Source organism: Hypoxylon trugodes (genome assembly GCF_022578975.1).
Source record: "Hypoxylon trugodes strain CBS 135444 unplaced genomic scaffold F4822scaffold_5, whole genome shotgun sequence".
Classification (NCBI taxonomy): Eukaryota; Fungi; Ascomycota; class Sordariomycetes; order Xylariales; family Hypoxylaceae; genus Hypoxylon; species Hypoxylon trugodes.
In genome coordinates, this window is record NW_026250020.1 from 2,685,796 (window position 1) to 2,705,385 (window position 19,590).

Below are 19,590 nucleotides of genomic sequence, written 5' to 3' on the forward strand. Positions count from 1 at the left end.
TTTCTCGAGGCACGGCTCACTTTGTCGCAACAACTAATTGAGCTTCTTTCCTAAGCCTTAGCGAAACCCGATTCCTACCGAGGTACATATTAACTAAAACGATATTCTCACCACCTATCAAACCCTGGTCTCGATTTCTCAATCTGAACGCAAGAACGTATGCAATAACTATCACTTGCGGGCTTCGGGCCCAGGACTCGCACCAGATGAAATGGAGAGATTACTGCCTTCTTCGCCAAATTCCCGGCATCGAGACCGATTGTCCGCCAAATTATCTTCGTTATGGAAGAAACCGAAGCTTGCCAGCAATAAACGAAATGCGGGAACCGCGCTCGTTTTATTCCGTGATTCTGAGGAAAGCCCTGATTCCTTGGCTAAGATCGATTCTGGTTCTAACTCCGAGTAAAAACTCCCGCCTCTAATTGCTTTTGGAAAAATTGGGTTTAACCATGTTTTACTCAGTAGATATAATCAGCTCTGGCTACAGGCGGAGCAACTATTATCTGACGGATCTGAAAGCGATAAATATTGTGCCGAGAAATTCAAGAAGTACTTGTCGCCCTCTAATGGTGCTTTTATTGCCGATGGCGAGGCATATATAGAAGAATTACAGGCTCTAGTAGCGAAGAAGCAGCGCGAAGCAGACGCGAACGCGCTGAAAGTTACAATCGGATCAAAAACCTATGTCGTTAGAGACCTCGCAAGCAAGATTATAGTCTGGTTGAACAGACTCAAGGAAGTCGGTGATGTCGCGGTTAGTTTCGATCCGACGCATGCTGCTCTTCCTTGGGCAGCATTTCGCTTCCTGCTTCAGGTATATCTTCGTCATGCACCCGAAATACAGGAGTGGCTAACACCATCAAGGCAGTGACTATCAATAACGAACATGCCGGGAAACTACTCATAGGCCTCGAGAGAATAACTAGTTTATGTCTTCGGTGTAGGATCCATCATCAATTATATCTCAGCGAGAAGCGTCCCGCCCTTAGCGACAATGTAACCGGCCCACTCAAGACTTCGATCATCACTTTGTTTAAAGAAATACTCTCATTTATATCTATGTCGGTAGAGTATTGCGAAAGGGGTCTTTTTGAAAAAACAATTAAAGGGACTTTTCAACCCGACAAATTCTCAGCGAGACTGACAGCACTAGAGGATGAAGCAGAAAAGGTTGAGAGGGCTGCCAACAATTGCTACCATCTAAGTGTCATAAGTGGGCTCGAAAGCGTCACAGACCAATTTAGTGAGCTTCATAGCATTCTAGACCAAGGGTTTTGCAGAGTCGACGACGCACTCAACGGAGTATGGACGAGCATGCAAGCGAATGAATATATCGATATGCTAAAATGGATATCGGATATCCCTTACCAGTCAGATTATGAAAATGCGAGGGCAAGCCGTCTTACAGGTACCTGTGAATGGTTGCTTCGTCATGAGAAGTATGCGCAATGGAGAGACTCAAGCTGTTCTACGACGCTGTGGTTACACGGGATTCGTGAGTATCGGAACCCTAATGGTTGTGTATTGTACTGATATCGTAGGACAGCGGGTGCAGGAAAAACTAGATTGGCTACTAGAGTTGTTGACGACATATCTTCGACTCTGGATACTACATCAAATAGTGAAGGGTTTGCCTATTTTTTCTGCGATAGGAACCGATCGGATCGCCAGGATCCCGGTTCTGTACTTCGAAGCTTAATAAGGCAATTATCGTCCAAGCCAGAAATAGTACGAGCGAAATCTGGTCAATCAGAGTTAGATATCATGGATTGCACACGTCAAAGGTACCACGGAAAAAAAGCAACAGGTTTCGCATCCTCTCGATTTACCATAGAGGAGTGCCGGGATTTGCTAAATGATATTAGCAAAGGATATGCTCAGATAACTGTTCTAATCGACGGCTTGGATGAATGCGACCACAAATCTCGGCACCTTCTGATAGATGCTCTTGATGACGTCGTAAGTACAAGCCCCGGACTTGTCAAGGTATTTATCGCCAGTCGCGACGACGACGATATTAAACAGAAGTACGGTGGTGGGCACAATTTGAGGATCCAAGCAAGTGACAACCAGGCCGACATCGACAAGTATGTCGCCCATAAAATTGATCAAACGAAATGGTGCAGAACTGGGATGCCCCCGGAAATGCGTGACGAAGTGATCCAGACGTTCCGACGAAAGAGCCAAGGAATGTAAGTAGGGTCTAATTTTTCTAGTTATATGATCGAGTCTAATTTTACTTATAGGTTTCAATGGGTAGTGCTTCACATCGATAGTCTACTTGAACTGGATTTCGCACATCTAGTATACGAGCACTTAGACGGACTTCCCGAGGGCCTTAAGGCATCGTACGACGACATTTACGAAAGTATCGACAAGCGAAAACGATACATTGCTGATAGAGCATTCCAATGGATGATGTGCTCTTGGAAGCCTTTGACTCCCTTTGAGCTAGCGATAGCTGTTTTTCAAAGCCCGGACGGCCCTTTCCAACCAGATGTCGATGTTGGCGCAGTTATTGATATGGTACTCAAAACATGCAAGAATCTAGTGATGGTGGAAATGGGTGAAAATTTCGATATCTGCAGATTTGCCCATTTATCGGTACAGGAGTATCTGGAATCATATCATTTCGACCCTATACAGGCGAACGATCTCGTACTAAGTGTACACCTCCGTTACCTATTCCACTTAAAACAACCTATTACCAAAAGATATAGTCCTGAGGATAACGATTGGACGGAAAGAATGATGGTGTGGGACCAACAGGCTAGGCCTTTTGCCGGAGCTATATCTGAAGCTACTCGCAACCTAATGGTACGATTCCTGGACAGCCCTTTCAAGGGGAGTTCGGCGTATGATATATGGATAGAATCCCTCTCAGTCTTCCAAGGCAGTGGGAGTAGTGTTTCCATGTATGATTCTTCGGTTCTCGAAGGACTCCCGTGGTTGGCTTGCGTTGTCTTCGAATTCTACGATGTTCTGGTTGAATGGCTGCGCAGTGGCTTACTAAAGCCCGAAGACATGATAGTCAATGGCAGGTCTCCTCTTTTCTTCACATACCCGCATAAAGATCCACTGATCTGGAATACCCTCGTCGAATTTGGTGCGGGTGTGAATGGCATGGTTCACTATGGGTGGACACCTCTGATTTTCGCTGCGAGTTTGGTCGGCGGTTACAGAGATGCAAAACCGCTTTTAGAACATGGCGCAGACCCAAACCTGGTATTCGAAGACAGTTGCTCGGTCCCCGTACCCGCTCTCCACAAGGCGTGTCAAACTCGCGAAGCAAAAATGATATCGTTACTCCTGGAGCATGGAGCAGATATTAACAAAAATGTTCGACATGTCGGTACCCCGCTACAAGTCACAATCTTCGAAAAACAGTGGGCTCTATGCCAGATACTGATTAAAGCTGGCGCCGATCTTAACGGTTATGGCAGATATGTTTGGACACCTCTTATGACTGCATTGAAAAGGAAAAACATGGGCATTGCGCGCTTAATTATCGCATCGGGCGCCGATATCAATGCTGCTACTCCGGATGGTGGTACTGCGCTACATGCGGCTATTAGTTCTACGAAACACGGCGTCAAACTTCTAGTTGAGAAAAAGGCTAACATGAATCTGTATTCCACGAGATACGGTTCACCACTTTACTACGCGTTTGTAGTACAGAAGAAGGCCAAGCTTAGTCGTATGCTGCGAATGGCAGGTGCTGATTTGGACACGGCACATGGGGAGTACGAGAACGCGGAAGCTGTCGCGGCTCTACGGGCTATGGATTGGAAAATACTTGATTCGAGACGGAAACGCCGCCACAAGAATAAAGACCCTGAAGAACCTGGGTCAAGACGGTTTTCTTTCCCTTAGCTCTACCGAAGTAGCTGACAAGCTAACTCGGGTTTTCTAGTGCGCTAGGGAAATCCATTAGTATTTTAAGTCTATTATTAGGCACTTATAAGCCGTAGCGTATTTCCTTTTAAGTAGGAGCTTGTTTAGTGCCTTTTCTACGGTACTTGCTCATACTTGGTGAGTATCGTTTTACGTACAGCAATCACCCAATCGAAATTGCAAATAAAATTGTTAACCAAACTTTTCTTTAATTCAACATTAGATGACTGTTCTAATGAGCGTGATTCAGCGAACCAGCAGGTATCGTAAGTCTATAATCGTTGTATCATCTTACACTCCAATGCGTATTTGCCAATGCTTCAACGCTACCCATCCATTAACATCCCCAAGTAAACCCCCCTATATCCAAAACCGTATCCCCAAAGCCCCGTTTTCTTGTGTGGTGTTTATTCAAGAAGCCAAGATGCTCCAAGTTCTTTCGTGTTCATATCCTTACACATGTGTATATATACTTTACTTTGCTTTAGTTTGTGTTTTAGTTGGGTTTAGATTACACGGCCCTTGACTTGCTTAAAGTCTTTGACCTTGATGTCCCTCCAGGCGGCAACGCTGAAGATGCCGAGAACGGTGATGGCTGTCGCGGCGACGAACATCCACCGGAGGGAATCACCGTAAGCTTGAACGATGGCGTCTCGGGTCGGAGAGCCGACGGGGTAAGCGAGTTGCTCTGTAAGCTGGCTGTAGATGTTGGTAAGGTCTCCCTGGGACTCTGCAGGTAGGTACTTGGCTAGAGCGGCGGGGAATAGACCAGTCCAGATGGCAGCAGAGACGGTAGAACCGATGGCACCACCGACACTGCTGAACATACCCTCCATAGCAAGGACGACAGCGACGTGCTGGTGGCCAGCGGCAGCCATGACAGCGATTTGTTCAGCAATAACACAAGCACCACCAGCGAAAGCGTAAAGGATCTCGCACATGATGATCCAGCCAAGGTAAGTACCGGGTTGACGGAAGTGGATGAGGAGACCAATGCTGAGAATAGTGACCGGGACACCGAAGTAAAGAGCGACCCACTTGAAGCGACCGGTGTAGCGGATAGCGAGACCGACGATGAAACTGAAGAAGCAAGATCCGAGAGAGTAGATGTTGCTGATGTAACCGGTCTGAGTAACGTTAAGGTTGAGAACAACTTGAAGGAAGGACGTGAAGTAGGCGGTCCAGATGTAATACTCGACGAAAAGAACGGCGGAGAGAATGCAAGCACCGAGAACAGTTCGGTCCTTGAGAAGCTCCCAAGGCATGAACTTGACAGGCGAGAAATACTTCTCCCAGATAACAGCTGCGATCAGGAGGAGACCACCAAAAATGATCAAGCAGATGGTTAGGGGGTCCCTCCAGCCGTAGTACTGGTAAGAGTAGATGTTGAATGGGAGTAGGAAAAGAGCGAATCCACCGGAAACGAGGATAAGGCAGATAACGTCGAACTGCCAGAAGTAGTACTTGACTGATTCCCAGAAAGTTCGGCCGCTGGGAGTGCTGACGATCAAACCAGCCTTTCTGGCCTTTTGGTAGTTGTAGGTGAAAAGGAAGAAAAGCGGTAGGCACATAATCGGGGTGATGATGGAGAAGATACCGAATCCCCATCTCCAGCCGATACCACCAAGGACGCTCTGAGCCATGGGGCTAGTGATCCAGACAGTGATGATGTACGGCGAAGAGATGAAGGCCAACATCAGACCTCGGTTCTTTAGCGACGAAGTATCGGCGATGAAAACGGATAGCGAGTAACTAACACCGTTGTATCTAAGAAGAGTTAATAGGATGCCCAGGGAAAAGGTTGCAAAATTCAAAACTTACCCGACCCAGTAGAAAACTTGCGCAGCGGCATAAGTTTCAACGCCGTTGCAAGCCGCCATCATGACCAGACCGAGAGTCATTAGAATAACGACAACCATGAAACCCTGGGGACGACCCCAAATGTCGAGAATCTTAGCCAAAGTGAGCTTCGAGATACCGGCGATAATACCAGACATGACGTTCGTAGTGGCAGTCAAAGAGTGGAGGTAGAAAGCACTAGTGACATAGGGAGTCAAAAGAGATCCCATTCCCTGTTGCATGGAGTCGACGAAGTAGATGATCCAGATGCTGCAATTTTGTTAATAGCTGGAAAGTGAAATAGCGTCGGTTGTTGGTGTAACCTACAAGACATAGGCCATAATGAGGTTAGACCTCGACCAAACCTTAGTAGTGGCTTCGATCTTTTGCACACCGGCCTGGGCTTGGGCGTCGATAGTATCCGGGTCGGAATCGGCCTCGCTGGTACGAGGCTGGTTGTCGACTACTCCGATTTCTTTGTCATTTTCCGGGCGAGTTTTCTCCTCCACCGGCACCTCGGTAGGGTGAGAGAACCGAGCGAGCGGACCTCTCATTTTGGCGGTTGAATTCGGGGTAATTCCTCAGTTGAAATTGGGGTCTGAGATATTATGTATAAATGCGGCGCGTCTTATGTCGACTGACTGATAACCGGGTAAGTGATCAATCTTGGCGAAGCGCGTGGGATAACCTGGTTATTCGAAAAAACTATGGTTATAGCGTATACTATTCTATACTTGGACGTATAAAAGAAGATATACTAATACTATTATAATAGTATTCCCAGCCGAGAGGGTTGTAGGGATGTTGGATGAAGTGGTTGAAGGAAGCACGAGTCAAATTCTGAGGTAGGAAGAGTGCCCTTTTATTCAAAACGCATTGACAGTTGCTCCTACTACCTTGAACCACCCGTCCCGAAGAAGGTAGGTACGTACGAAGGTGAGTGGGAACCGGCGGAACCTAACTAACCTTGATCTCTGGGTTGGGTCTAGCCACGAGTGTAGCTAGAAAGAGTGGGGAACAATGGCGACCGAAGTGGATGGCGACTGCCCGTGGCCAGGCCGAAATGTTCAAGACATAACAACCCGTTAGATGATGAACATGATTCGTAACTACCTAGCAAGAAAAAAAAAGAGAGGAAGAAAAACACCAACGAATGATCTAGCTTCAATTCGTTCCTTACCCAGAAAGGTGCGATGTTCCGGAAAATGCTTTAAAGCTAGTAGCAAACCATACCTAAAATAATGAAAGGAAAATTATCGTTCCACTCTATATGTTCTACTTCGTTATGAAATAGTCAATTACGTAAATATAACTTATGAAAATCCCCACGGTTTGTACCAACTCTGTACCAAAAGCTGAGAGGAGGAATCGGAATGCAAGGTAGGGTGTGGTTTGTACCACGAGTACTAAGGACCTACGAGCCGTGCAAAAATTCAGCTTCCCTCAAGGGGGAAGGTTCTTCGGGCATTCCAGGCCAGCTAGTGGCCAAGGGACCCGGATCAGCTAGACTTGATTAGGTGCACTAGCCGATCAGATACTGCAAGAAGTGGATCGGTACGAGAATTTATCTTATCAATCAGTACCCACCAACCGAGGATTTCAAAGCGTGATCAAAAAGATCAAAAAAAGTCGCCCGGGTACTAATGATCCAACTAATCAAATTAGCAAGGAAAATCATATCCTCGAATTTGTTGGTGCGTTCCAATAGTTCGGCAGCGTTACGTCGAGACCACGGGCGAGTGGGGACGCGAGAGCAGTTTTTTGACGTTAAGGGACCTTCGCTAGTCTCTGCGCGACTTTTACTACACGACGACTAGAATGGGAAGAATGGGACCTGCTGCTAGTCGTACTGATCTTCACTGTTGGAGGTGGTGAGACATGGCGACCTGCTAGGCGAGATCGATCAGGCGGAAGGCGAATCAGCTCATGACATCAAAAAAACCTGGATCAGAATTGGGAATGAGATCCCGTTTGGTGATCACTGATTACTCCAGGTATAGTTCCATCTATTCTCATCTGCTATTGACAAGAACTTATCCACGAATGGTGTCAACTCGCAGTAGAATGGTCCACCTTCTGAGCTTAACTGACGACAAGCTTCTCCAGCTGAACTTGGCGTCTAGAACTGCTAGAGAACTGCTGGCCCGATTCGTAAAATTCTCGAATAAGTTGCTGGTCATGAATCATTCGATCTCAAAGAGATCCCGCTCAAAGAAACTAGAATGAGGTGTAGTTAGTCTGCTAGACAGATCTAGTTCTGACAGCTTGTTCCCAATTTTTGCAAGACCCCAACTCCATCCAGCGGCTAACTCCTCTAAAAACGCCTCTTTACGCCAGGCCGATGTCGCGGCCAGAACTCGGAGTAATCGATAATTCGTGTAGCCAGCGCTGGACAAGGCCTATTCCCAGTCGGCGATTCGTGCCAATTGGGAAACAGTATCCTGGGCATTACGTGTACGACGTAGTACCGCTATACGCTACTAATCATAGCATAAGAAAATGTAAGAAGTACATATGGATATAAGAAGTAAGAAGTCTAAGTGACGGGTATGCCATGTAACCTCACCCTAAGCACCTTGGAACCTTGGAACCTGCAAAAGGCTTGTGATCTGTTCCATCTTATCTCCAATTGGTGTGTGGATCGGGAATGGGGTGGTTTAATTTATCAGATTATGTGCAGGACCGACCGTTAGGCGGCTTTTTTGGTGTTGGTGCGGTGCGAAGCGGTGCGAAGCGGACGGTGCAGGGGAATAAAAAAATAAGCGTCGAGACAAGCAATTCGATGAAACTCTTCAACACCATTACAGCCAGACTAAGTACCTAGGTACCTAAAAATAATGACCCGAAGTACCAAAGTACATCATCCACTGGAATAACCCCACACCTCGCGCGTTTTGCATAATCTAATCTTACCACGTGACCAATCTTTTTCTTTGCCAGATCAAACTTCCCTGTAATTTTTTTTCGTTCTTACGAAAAGCTTCATTTCGGCCCACGCCATTTTCGATTGACGGCATCCATCCCACCTACGGCCGAAAATAAGAAAAAAAAATTTGTCGGATCCGGTACCCCGATTTCGATCCTTCGAGATGTCGGCCTCTCAAAAACCAATTCGCCTCCCACCCGTCAAGGTCCTCCGAGTTCGCAATCCGAATGGTCAGAGGGAGCGTCCTTGCATAGCTCTCATGTCCTCTGTTCTAGGTACGCGCTGACGCCGCCTTACGTTCTAGATTCTCTAAAATAAGATTATCATAAGGATCAATGACGTTTTATACTTATGCACTTGGACTAACGGTGTTGATTGAATAGCATGTTGGGCATCTGCGGGATATAGCACAGCGGGATGCGCACAAGTCGAACAAGCCTTACGAAATTGTATGGACGCACCGCAACCTTCCCCGCCGAGGGGCAGCGAAATCAACTACCACCTCGCGCGATTCAAGGATAAACTTACGTATGCGGAGAAGAAAAGAAAATAATAAAATACTTTGCTCGAGGAATATATGGGATGCGTTCTACAATCGCCGCAGTTCAAGGGTCCCTATGGGTTGGTAAACATCTACACAGCGCCATGAGGAGGGACTTTTGCGGCTCTGTACGATACGGCGGATGAACATGGAGTGGCATACAACCCCCTTCTATGAAAAAGGCAAAAGACGGCGTTTCGGGTTGATCCACGAACGAGTTAGGTCTGAGGTTGAATTACCGGCGGCGATCGTCAACTGCTATACACGAAAACTGTATATTTGGAATAAACGCCAGTACATGATCTTACATACAATAACGAATGAAGAAATGATCAAGAATATCAGCCTTGCACCATAGATTGGACGACTGATGACTGCCATACATAATATGGAAGGGTTCGTGACTAAAAGCTTAGCTCACTATGCGCAAGGAGATTCTGCTACCAAGCCGCCTTTCGAATAGAGCTTTAGACTATTGATATACTAGCTCCCTATATGATATCACTAACTTCCCCCTTTCCCCTATCCAGACCCTCCCCACCTTAACATAAGCAAGGCAAATGCAAGCTCTGGTAATTGCTACAAGTCTTTCCCGAAGGCGTGTCACTGCCCGTCTGTAGGTACACCTGCCAATAGCTACCACTAAGCTGGCAGACTAGGAAGTTAAGTTGGCGGCCGAAGCTACTTCCCGTGCTCGTGATGATAGTATCGCCCTCTACGAATTCGAGGATCAGTAATCATAACCCATTACAAACTTCAGCCATCCCTTTGCTGGAAACAATATGGAAGGGGGGTTCTAGAGGTATAATAGTCACTCACCAAGCGCCCAAGCATCCGTCGCGCTCGCCTCCGCAAACGTAAGTGTCTTGTACGACGTTGAGTCACTTCCAATATTCAAGAATTTCGATGTATTGGTGCTCTTAATCGAAGTACCGATATCAAAGTACTCGCTGCTAGACTCAGGGCCCATCACTGGGATCGTAGCTATTTTAAAGTATGCTGTTAGCTTCGTAGATCAGATCGAGATGAGGCAAGGAAGGGTAGCTAGAATAGGATGATGAAATAGGTTAGAATTAGGTATATAGAGACATGTGATGACGTACGATCCTGCGGGTACGCTTGTAGGTAATAGTGGAAGATAGGTGACGATACAGCGCGGATCTGCTCCGGCTTCGCCAAGGCCGTAGGGACTACGGCCACGCAGGCTAAGAGCAGGCGGGAAGCGAGAGATGAGAGCATATTGTCTTATGACTTTATGGATATATAAAATAAAGATATTTTGAACAAGCCACAAGTCAAATATAATGACTTAGTTACATAAGAGTATGCCAGTCGAAAATTCAAGGGATGAACGATCGACAGAACAGTTAGATTATAAGTCCACCAACGCCACCTGTTCATTTACACGACTCGAATATATTCCAAGGCAATGGCACGCTACATGATCATTCATATTAAGAACCATGAGGGGACGGTGGTCAACTAATCTAGACGAAATAGGTAAAATGCGGAGGACCATGTCCGTCACCATTCAGCCTCCTACAATGGCATTAAGTAAGCTCACATACTACGCACTCGGAATACAGAGCTAGAATCTCAGATATATTACCTAGATGACAGCTATGTAGGCCAATGAAGCTCTAAATATCTAACCAACAAAGCGACGCATAAAATTCTTTTATAAAAAAAAATCTTCATTTGAGGTACACCTATATATAGGCCACTAGCTCTCAAACTCAGCTCCTCCTTTGAAAAAAGCGCTGCGAGTAGGACTCAGCTCCTAGCGTTTCGCCATGCCCCATTCAAAAATATAAAAGCTTTCATGGCTATCAACTTCGTGACGTCTGACTCCACATTACACCGACAGTATGAAGCCCCTAGGTTTACTCCCGCCAATGCTGCAGCAACAAACATCTTGCTCTCTCATGCTTTGTGAAGTCAGATGCGCGAAACAGAAATAGCAGAACCGCCGTCCGTCTTAACTAGCGCCGTCCTGTGCAAAGGTTATCAAATGTGGTCGAAGTCCGAAATCCCTGATTATTTCCCACATGGCTCTTGACAAGAAGCCAGTAGCCATATTACCCAATCTCGGCGAAAAAAAGTCTCAGCTACGACTATGATTTGCGCAGTGAGGGACAGAAACGATAGTTGAATATGTTGTAGAATAGAGGACTCAGAGTCCGACAGGGTTGTAGGCTCATTAGCTCCCAAAAAATACCAAGGACAGAGGTTATATCCATAACGACCGAGGACTGTCCTGACGTAGCATCAGAACCTGAAAAAGAATGTGAAGTTGCTTTTCGATCTGGCGGGGACCCAAAGCCAGTCCGCAAGTGACCAAGAAAGGTCTGGTATCTAGAATATGTGCAAGAATCGTAAAGTCGTGAAAAGAACGTCGTTGGATAAATGATCCGAAAGGTGAAATGAAGTGGTATCAAGATATAGCCCGTTAACTTTTGGTGCGTACCATATCATTATTGGCATAGCTAATTGAGTATTGTACCTCGGTCGTCTCTGAGAAGCTTTGGTCGTAAGTGATTTGTCCCTAGAATAGGCCTTCGAGATTCTGTCGCAGAGTATTGTTGAGGACGTTTAATCAGTCTCGCCGACGCAGAAAAGTTCTATTTCTCCGACGCCACCAGCATACATGTTACGCGAACCTTCACGCCACTCTGAGAATGCGATTTGAATATCGTCATCACTTTCGATTGTTACGGAATCACCGTCCTCATCGCGATATCGCAGTTTCAGATTGCCCTTAGCAATCGAGCTGTTTGTGAATCGCGAAAGCTTAGCATCAATACGGTCTCTAAGCGATTGATATGCAATATTGAACGGTGCTACGAGCGTGAAGTACGTCCCATTGTCGCAATTCACCTTCACTTTCAATTGTGCAGGAATCGGAAGGTCTGGACTCGATAACGGGTTGCCTTGCGTAGCTGTACCCAGTGCCGGCGAGACAGGCTGTTGGTTGTTAAGATTCAACGGTTGAGGTACTGATCCTCCAGAAGATGTTACTGGAGCGGGAGTCGTCTGTCGGGGGTATACGGGCTGTGTAGGGAACTGGGACATGGTTCCTCCGTACTGACCGGACTGCTGGGTTGACCTATCACGCGGAACACCTGGACTCTGGGTATTAGTACGGATTGGGACATCCTGTCTGGGAGAGCCAGTTTGAGATCGCGGGATGTTCGCGTCATGTGCAGGGTGAAGGTGGGGTGGAATTCCAGGTACAGCGGGAACAGGAGTACTACTATTAGTCCTACGCCCGTTCGGCTGCCCGTTGATGTCCGGGGTGCTGTATGACCGGCTACGTTGCTGCTGAGCTAGCGTTTGCTGTGAGGCCATCACAGGCAACGAAGGTCCTCTAGGATTACGCCCGCTCAATGGAGAAGGCCCGTCTCTCGAAGGAGCTCGTGGCATAGCAGGTGCGGTGTAACGGTTATTGTCTTCCCAGCCCCCTTGAGGCGTTCCAGTCCTTGGGAATGGATACTGACCAGTTGGTGCGAACATAGTACTCGCTGTACTTGTCCGCGAGGACGCGGGAGACTCTGCCGTGGGAGAGAAGTACGATTCGCCCGCACGGGGAACTGGCGACTGTGCGGTACCTTGGGTCTGGAGGCTCAGCTGTCCTGGGGGAGCCGGAAGAGGGAAACGTGGCGGCGGTGCTCGAGCGATTCCTGCTAGAGACTGGGTGCTCTCTGCGGTTGCGGAGCGAGCTCTTAAACTTGTACTAGATGCATTACGGTTCATAACTCCGCCAGTCGAAACTCCACCAAAGCCCACGCCTGGTGGCGACACTTGTGATGGTGCCTCCTCTTCTTCATCCTCATCGTCTTCCTGCTGGGCGTAAGGATTCTCAAGTTGGTTTTGACCCCGCATCCATGCAAAGTCTGGAGTGCTTTGCTCGGGGCTTGCAGCAGCGCTCGGGGCGTTTTCTTTTCTCTGTGCGACTAACCCATTTTCCCATTTCTTCATCGTTTCTTCGTTGGAAAACTTGATGACAAAATTTTCTACGCCGGGATCACCCTTCCACCATATCTGTACAGTATACGAACCTGGGATAATTAGGTTGAGTTCCACATATGAATCATCGCGTTGCTTACCTGGTTTTGCGAACGACAAAACTTCGGTCACATTTGTCATAAATATCCGTCCCTTAAGCTGCAGCTTGTTATTCTTATTCGGAATCTTCGGAGCGGTCTTGTTTTTGTCTTTCTTATCTTTGCTCTTATTCGGTTGTACTTCCTTGCAGCATAGGAGGATGCATTCGAACAAGTAAATCTCGTACTAAAAGATCATCAGCATTAAGCTCCTCTGGGTTGAGGCGTCTTACTTTCACAAGACTTACGTCTTTTTCTTGCTCGGTGCGACCGGTGATGACAGTGTACACTCCGTGTAATAATAGCCTACCGAAGGACTCGACTCGGTGGTTCTTCCAATCGTCTACTCTCCGTATTAACTCTTCCAAAGCCTCATCTAGAAGATCGCGATCGACCGCCTCGTTTGCCTTCGTGAGCACTCGTTCCGCCGCCTCGATACCCGCAGTCAAATCCGCCCTGATTTCTACGTCTTCACACTTCTTCAACAATGACTAATTCTAGTTAGTATGAGATCGTCTCGAGATAATCAATTCCGCACCTTTAACAGTAAAGGATATTTAACTAATCTTTGCATTGGTTTTAGCAAGAAACTATCCAATGTATTAAAATCAAACGATACAGGATGTTCGGCTAGTTGGATTTTATCGAAAACCTGGCTGGCTATTTGGCCCGCTTTCCGTTGGTTCGCGATAAAGGGTTGGTAAATGTCGAAAGCATCTTCGTATGTGACGAAAGGTGCGCCCCATCGTTGCGCTTCCTCTGTCATCGAGTTGGCGGTTTCGACGCGAATCAAAAAGCGTCTCTGGAAGTCTAGGATCGAGTTTATGTTTAGGAATATTTGATGGATTATATCACCAGGGATAACACCCTTCTGTTCTAATGTCCTCTTGAGGTCGTGAAGATTTTCGAGATCTTGAACGTATTTCCGCTCCGTGTCGACTAATTCCTGGATAATGTGATCGCGATACGTCATCTGAGACCCGGGTACTACGGGCCCAGTATCTTCTGGATAAGGTTGGATTTGTAGGAGAAGGCCTCGTTCTTCAGCGCGGTCCAGAACAATATTCAGCACTTGGGTAACCTAATCGGAGATGTCAGCGTATTGATTCATAGCATTACGGAGACTGGGATGTTCCATGTGCACGGGCGAATACCTCGAGCAAGACATACCTTAACAAACCCAGTAGTATCGTTACCCATCAAATCGCTGATCACAAAGGACTCGGAAGCGGGGATCTTTAGCTGCTTCATGCAGGCCTCGACGAACTTGAAGATGGCTAGTTTGGGTCGCCTTGCCTCGCTAGCTGCGGGATCGATTTCTAGTGGGCTCTCTGGTTGTAAGCTGTTGTATATGGTCAGGAGTGGAAGACCCGTTCGCAACAGGTTCCAAACGGATTCCACGGGTCCATCTTCGCCGCCCGGTGCCGATGCTAGAGCATCGAGGTGTGCCTCGAAACCGGGTACGCGGGCGAGTCGCAGTTTCAATGCGATGCATATTTGGTAGAGCGATCTGGAGGCGTCCGCCTTTTGGTTGATAATATTTGCGGTGGGCACGACGTTACCATTGCTCGCGGGAGGAACAATGGTGGAAGCCGACATGGAAGTAAGTGAGGAATTCGATGAGTTGAGAGCTGTCGAGCCGGACAACTGGCTCGTACGGAGGCTGCTCATAGTAGATGTTGACATGGGACCGTACTTGTTGTCGGCTGGAAATACGGGGGCCGTGTTCGTCCGTAGAAGTGCCGGAGCATGTGCCATGCTAATCAACCCATGCGAGTACCGCAAAGAATGACCGTGCTTTCGTTAGTAATCGTCACCGAGCGTCGAGGCGGGCAGGCGGGACAAGTGTCGTCAATTTAGGAGCCTTGGCTCGAAGCAGCGAAAGGAGTCAGGATATGAATTGCTTAAAGTGGACGTGGCGGGGGCTTGGGAATTGGATCGGTGAGATCGCCGCTAGATACTACTCGAGGTCGAGATGTGGTCCTTTGAGATCTATCGCAACTTGGGACCCGTACAAATGAATAACTTCAGCGTTGTCGCGTTCGGAAATTTAGAATCGTTTCGGTGGAATGGGGTGAAGAAGAAGAAAATGAATCCTTTCTTTTTCTTCTTCTTTTCTGAAGTCGCCTCCTCTTGCTTTCTTCTCCCTGAATCAACCTCCGTCACGCGGATTGTCCCAAGTAACTCAAGTAACTTTGCGCTTTCTTTTTTATCCTGACGCAGGGCGATGGAATGACGGATATATCAGCAGTTGGATGTTCGTAATGCTCGATATGCTGTTTCGTATCGCAAATACGGCGTTAGGGCAGTAAGGGGACTTGAAACATCGAAGGTCGAGAAGACCGCGCTCGGCGGTTATTGGGGGTAGTAGAGGTAGTAAGAGGTGGGAGGAAGAATTAGGCGGACTGGCGCCTTTCTCTTCTCGTTCTGCCGATCTGGGTGCAAGTGGTTACGGTGGTGCGGTGGTGCGGTGCGGTGCAGCGTGCAGGTCAGGTGGGCGGTTGCAGTATAATTGTAAATTGTACCTACATAAGGCTATGTATGTAGTGTATGTAGGATGAAGTAGTTGGCCGGACCGTCAAGTATAATTGTGGCTTTATCGATTTAACAAACGTTTGTGTGGGTTTTGTCGAATAATAAAGCAAGGTCAGGTAGACAGGTACCTAAGATTAGGTGGATTATGGATTGTGGATTGTGGACGGTGTCCGTGTGTGGGTTACTTGTGTAGTGGTGGATTTGGTTAGTCTAGTGGATTGCGACAGACTGCGACGACAGTTTATGAGACTATGGAATTGAAAAAAAAAAAAAAAAAAATTTGGAGTTTTTGTTGGGTGTTATGCCGACTGTTTAGTTCGACGATCAGGATTAATCCAATGGTCAATTATCCTAGATGGGTTAGTTATCGTTACATACTAATCGGCAATTTTTAGGTTGCTTTCTTCCTTCTTTATGTATTTCCTTAACATGTGACTGGTATCAATGCAGCCGATACGAATCACTGTACCTTCAAATAGAGGGTTTCCTAGTCACTTAACCAGTACCTCTACCCCTATCGATACACCGTACAGCTATGGAAGTACATCCACATGAGTTTAGTGGTTCACCACACCACACCACTGATGGGTAGCTGCTACACTAGAAGCGCATTGTAGCGCCAGCCCACCATAGGAATACATTACCATCGAGATACCAGGCATTTTCATAATGCATATCATATGCACAATTCGACCTATCTTATTGATATCTCTTGTGATTGCTTAGGTAGTCTATTTTATTAATGTTTCTATCGCTTCTTTCTTTCTTGTCTTTTTTTCTTCTTAATTTGATAACAAAAACCAAGAACCTTGGTGATTGTCAAGAGAAAAAAAAAAAAAAAACAAGGAATAAAGGTAGGATGACCTGATGCCCCTCACCCACCTAATTCAAGCACCCAAGCAGCTAAGATAAGGTATCGGTATTGGGTTCAGTGCAGGTGGTTGTCAATGCGCTAGGCCCTATACCAAATACCAAATACCTACCTAGGTACCGACCATAAAGAATAAGACCTAAACCGGATAGAAGCCGCAATTACACCGCCACTACTACTGACATTTCTATAAGTGCATCACTAAATAAGAAATGTAGATGCCTAAACAAGTTACCTTACTCACTTACTAACTTACTTACCTACCTACTTAAGATGCGGTATTCCATCGAAACGAACGGTGACTTAGACTTACTACAGGTGATGTACCTATCTACAGTAGGTGCTAACAGGCTTCCCGCAATTGGGCATTAATCGTGATGGGGTCTTTGATTGTTTCAAATTAGCGAATCCCCGGGTCTATTCCCAACAGGGCTAAATCCCGTTGCACTGGGCAAAAAATCGTCATCCTGAATTGACCATGATCGACACGCCTTTCCCGTCCTTCGCCCACCTACTATAGGTGACTTGGGAGAGCACCTATCACGATAATCCCCCGACAAACGACGGCATCGGTAGTCATGTTATTCCTCAAATAAACCTCGACGAGCAAACTAATCACGAATAAGGATTGAGCACTTACTATATGCTAAGGATGCTAAAGCTCAACATACACTAGGCTTAATGTTTCTCTCGGAAGGATTCGGAATGGAATGTTTATCTTACAACATCAAACAACAAGGTGAAAAGGTTTATCGATGAACCGACGGTCTGGAAACATTTCAGTATGTACCTAGGATGAAGCCTTACTGCAAGAAACCCTTAAAATATCCTCGAGTATTACATCAACCCGCCTAAATACGACACAGAGCTAGTACCAAAACCCTGCCTTAAAAGTCGGGTTCGGGTGGTATTTGGCTTGTTTCTAATTGATTTTTGGCATTCACGTTTTCTTGGCTACTCGTCGCGCAATGCAGTAAGCCATGGTCACTCCACATGATGGATCGATCCTTTTCGACTCGGTTTTGGTGGGATCTTACACAAAAAGTGACAGCAGTCAGACTCGAAGGGTGTTCCGACGTCATAAAGGAATTACGTAGTCTATCTTCGTTACGTATGTTCGATGCGGGTAATCATAGGGAGTCAGCTTTATACTGTTGTCTGTTGGGAAGAAATTCGTAAGTGTATAAACCCACAAGCGTATACCTGTAAAATAAAGATATACAAGTTAGACTACCTATGGAATATGACACTAACCTAAAGAATAATATCCATCGGCAGCATGAAAAAGGGGTAGGGACACGGGGATCTCGGATCCTGCAGGCCTAATGGAGTGATCACGGTGTGATGGTATCCTCCGTGCATGACAGCGGCGAGAAAGTCAAGTAACGCAGGGATTAAGTGGAAAAGAAAATATATAAGACGCCCTAAGCCGGCTAGACGTCGAAGTTCTGTAATGCTTCTATGCATGCTTCCCCCCTAACGTCCTGTCTAAGGCTGACCTGACATATCAAGAGTCACATGCTGGATATATTAAAAATAAAACATTACCTATTTGTGTTGTATTCTGTAGAAGCCTTACCTGCAATATATTTCATCGTGATTTTGGCTGTAAATGGTAGGGCTGGTAAACAAGATGATTGAAGCAAACACTTATAACAGTAGTTTGGTAGGACCAATCTCAAATATTATCACCATAGCATCATGTCTGCCTTATGCCACGTACCCGGTCGTCGTGTTTTTCATAATTTGTAGGCAGTAATATGGCCTTCCGGTTAGGTCCCAGCGCTGAACAATGATCAGAGAAGATCATACAAACCTACTTCAGGTAGAAGAGTCTAGATATGACGAGATACTTCTCTGGATTTGTGATTGATGACAATCGCATTAATTTAATCGACCAAGCACATCCGTCGATCTAGCACAATTCCTTCGGAATATTTATGCCGAAAGCAAACCCACTAACACCATGGTCCTTTTTTTCGTTCTAAGCGAAGTCAACGGAAAATAATGGGCGTATGGGTATTTTTTATTCCTTATATAGCAATCCCATCATTCGTGATCACAATCGGTTTCACTATTTACAAACTTACTATTAGTAAGAAGATAAATAACAACGTCGCCGGCTTTCTCCATTTAATGCCCTCTTACATCTACTCAAATGCCATTCCCAACCGTAGCAGAATGAACCGATAAATGGGTGTTAGAATCACCCTTGTTTCACGAATACCTATTTATCTGGGTTTAATGGTGATCTTCCAGTTGGACGGTATGAATGGGTTCGGTTGGGTACCGAGCGGGATTGGAATAATATTGGGGACTGTTAGTGCTGTTAGCGACTCCGCTGGGTTCTCATTAGCGACCATCGACGTAACATCTGTATTATTAAACTATTGGCCGTATATACCAAATCGCTTAAGTGTAGAATATCGATATGGGTAGGGAATAGGTTCAAAGTAACACGCTATACTCTTCACCCAGGTATACTCCTATATGATATTATTTATCGTCATATCAAATTGGAGTTAGGCTTTGGAAGACTTACAACGCCTATACCAATTGAAGGTCGAGGCTTTTGCACTAATGTTAACCGGCGTTACCAATATTACTGGGGGAGAGGGGGGTGGGTTATCGACATGGTATTGTACCTGACCACTAACAAAAGATGCATTTAAAAAGCTTTGTATTTGTTAGCCTAGACGTACATCAGTTGCTTCCTGGTCCTACCAGGTACATTTGATAAACCTCAAGGGTCCGAATTTAACCAATGAAAGGCGGCGATAAGGCTCTAGGCTGCTAAGGTAACTGGTACGGAGTTTATTCTCCACAGGGGACTTGTTAGTTGAGACGCCTGGACGCATCAAGCATTCTAGACACTAGACAC

The 19,590-nt window shown here is 46.3% G+C and overlaps 5 protein-coding genes across 5 annotated transcripts; 2 read left to right on the forward strand and 3 right to left on the reverse strand.

Moving 5' to 3' along the window:
- The first annotated feature begins 106 nt into the window (after positions 1 to 106).
- F4822DRAFT_263886 (uncharacterized protein) lies at positions 107 to 4,137 on the forward strand. Its single transcript, XM_051454617.1, has 5 exons — positions 107 to 402; positions 463 to 814; positions 865 to 1,495; positions 1,547 to 2,192; positions 2,247 to 4,137. The coding sequence occupies exons 1-5, from the start codon at positions 212 to 214 to the stop codon at positions 3,871 to 3,873; spliced, it is 3,447 nt and encodes a 1,148-aa protein (XP_051314741.1). The 5' UTR covers positions 107 to 211; the 3' UTR covers positions 3,874 to 4,137.
- F4822DRAFT_263889 (MFS general substrate transporter) lies at positions 4,137 to 7,008 on the reverse strand. The gene is made up of 3 exons (XM_051454618.1): positions 6,061 to 7,008; positions 5,716 to 6,003; positions 4,137 to 5,661 (listed from the first exon to the last, which is right to left on the reverse strand). Exons 1-3 carry the CDS (start codon positions 6,285 to 6,287, stop codon positions 4,401 to 4,403), a joined length of 1,776 nt encoding a protein of 591 aa, XP_051314742.1. The 5' UTR covers positions 6,288 to 7,008; the 3' UTR covers positions 4,137 to 4,400.
- A 2,642-nt stretch (positions 7,009 to 9,650) lies between these two features.
- F4822DRAFT_263974 (uncharacterized protein) lies at positions 9,651 to 10,707 on the reverse strand. Its single transcript, XM_051454619.1, has 3 exons — positions 10,304 to 10,707; positions 10,020 to 10,184; positions 9,651 to 9,915 (listed from the first exon to the last, which is right to left on the reverse strand). Exons 1-3 carry the CDS (start codon positions 10,437 to 10,439, stop codon positions 9,743 to 9,745), a joined length of 474 nt encoding a protein of 157 aa, XP_051314743.1. The 5' UTR covers positions 10,440 to 10,707; the 3' UTR covers positions 9,651 to 9,742.
- Positions 10,708 to 11,792: 1,085 nt separating this feature from the next.
- On the reverse strand, positions 11,793 to 15,169 carry F4822DRAFT_443723 (uncharacterized protein; the record flags this gene model as incomplete). The annotated part of the gene is made up of 4 exons (XM_051463139.1): positions 14,474 to 15,169; positions 13,842 to 14,384; positions 13,552 to 13,794; positions 11,793 to 13,490 (listed from the first exon to the last, which is right to left on the reverse strand). Exons 1-4 carry the CDS (start codon positions 15,059 to 15,061, stop codon positions 11,793 to 11,795), a joined length of 3,072 nt encoding a protein of 1,023 aa, XP_051314744.1. The 5' UTR covers positions 15,062 to 15,169.
- A 3,545-nt stretch (positions 15,170 to 18,714) lies between these two features.
- F4822DRAFT_404547 (uncharacterized protein) lies at positions 18,715 to 19,302 on the forward strand. The gene has a single exon (XM_051458210.1). The coding sequence runs from the start codon at positions 18,903 to 18,905 to the stop codon at positions 19,146 to 19,148; it is 246 nt and encodes an 81-aa protein (XP_051314745.1). The 5' UTR covers positions 18,715 to 18,902; the 3' UTR covers positions 19,149 to 19,302.
- Positions 19,303 to 19,590: the final 288 nt, after the last annotated feature.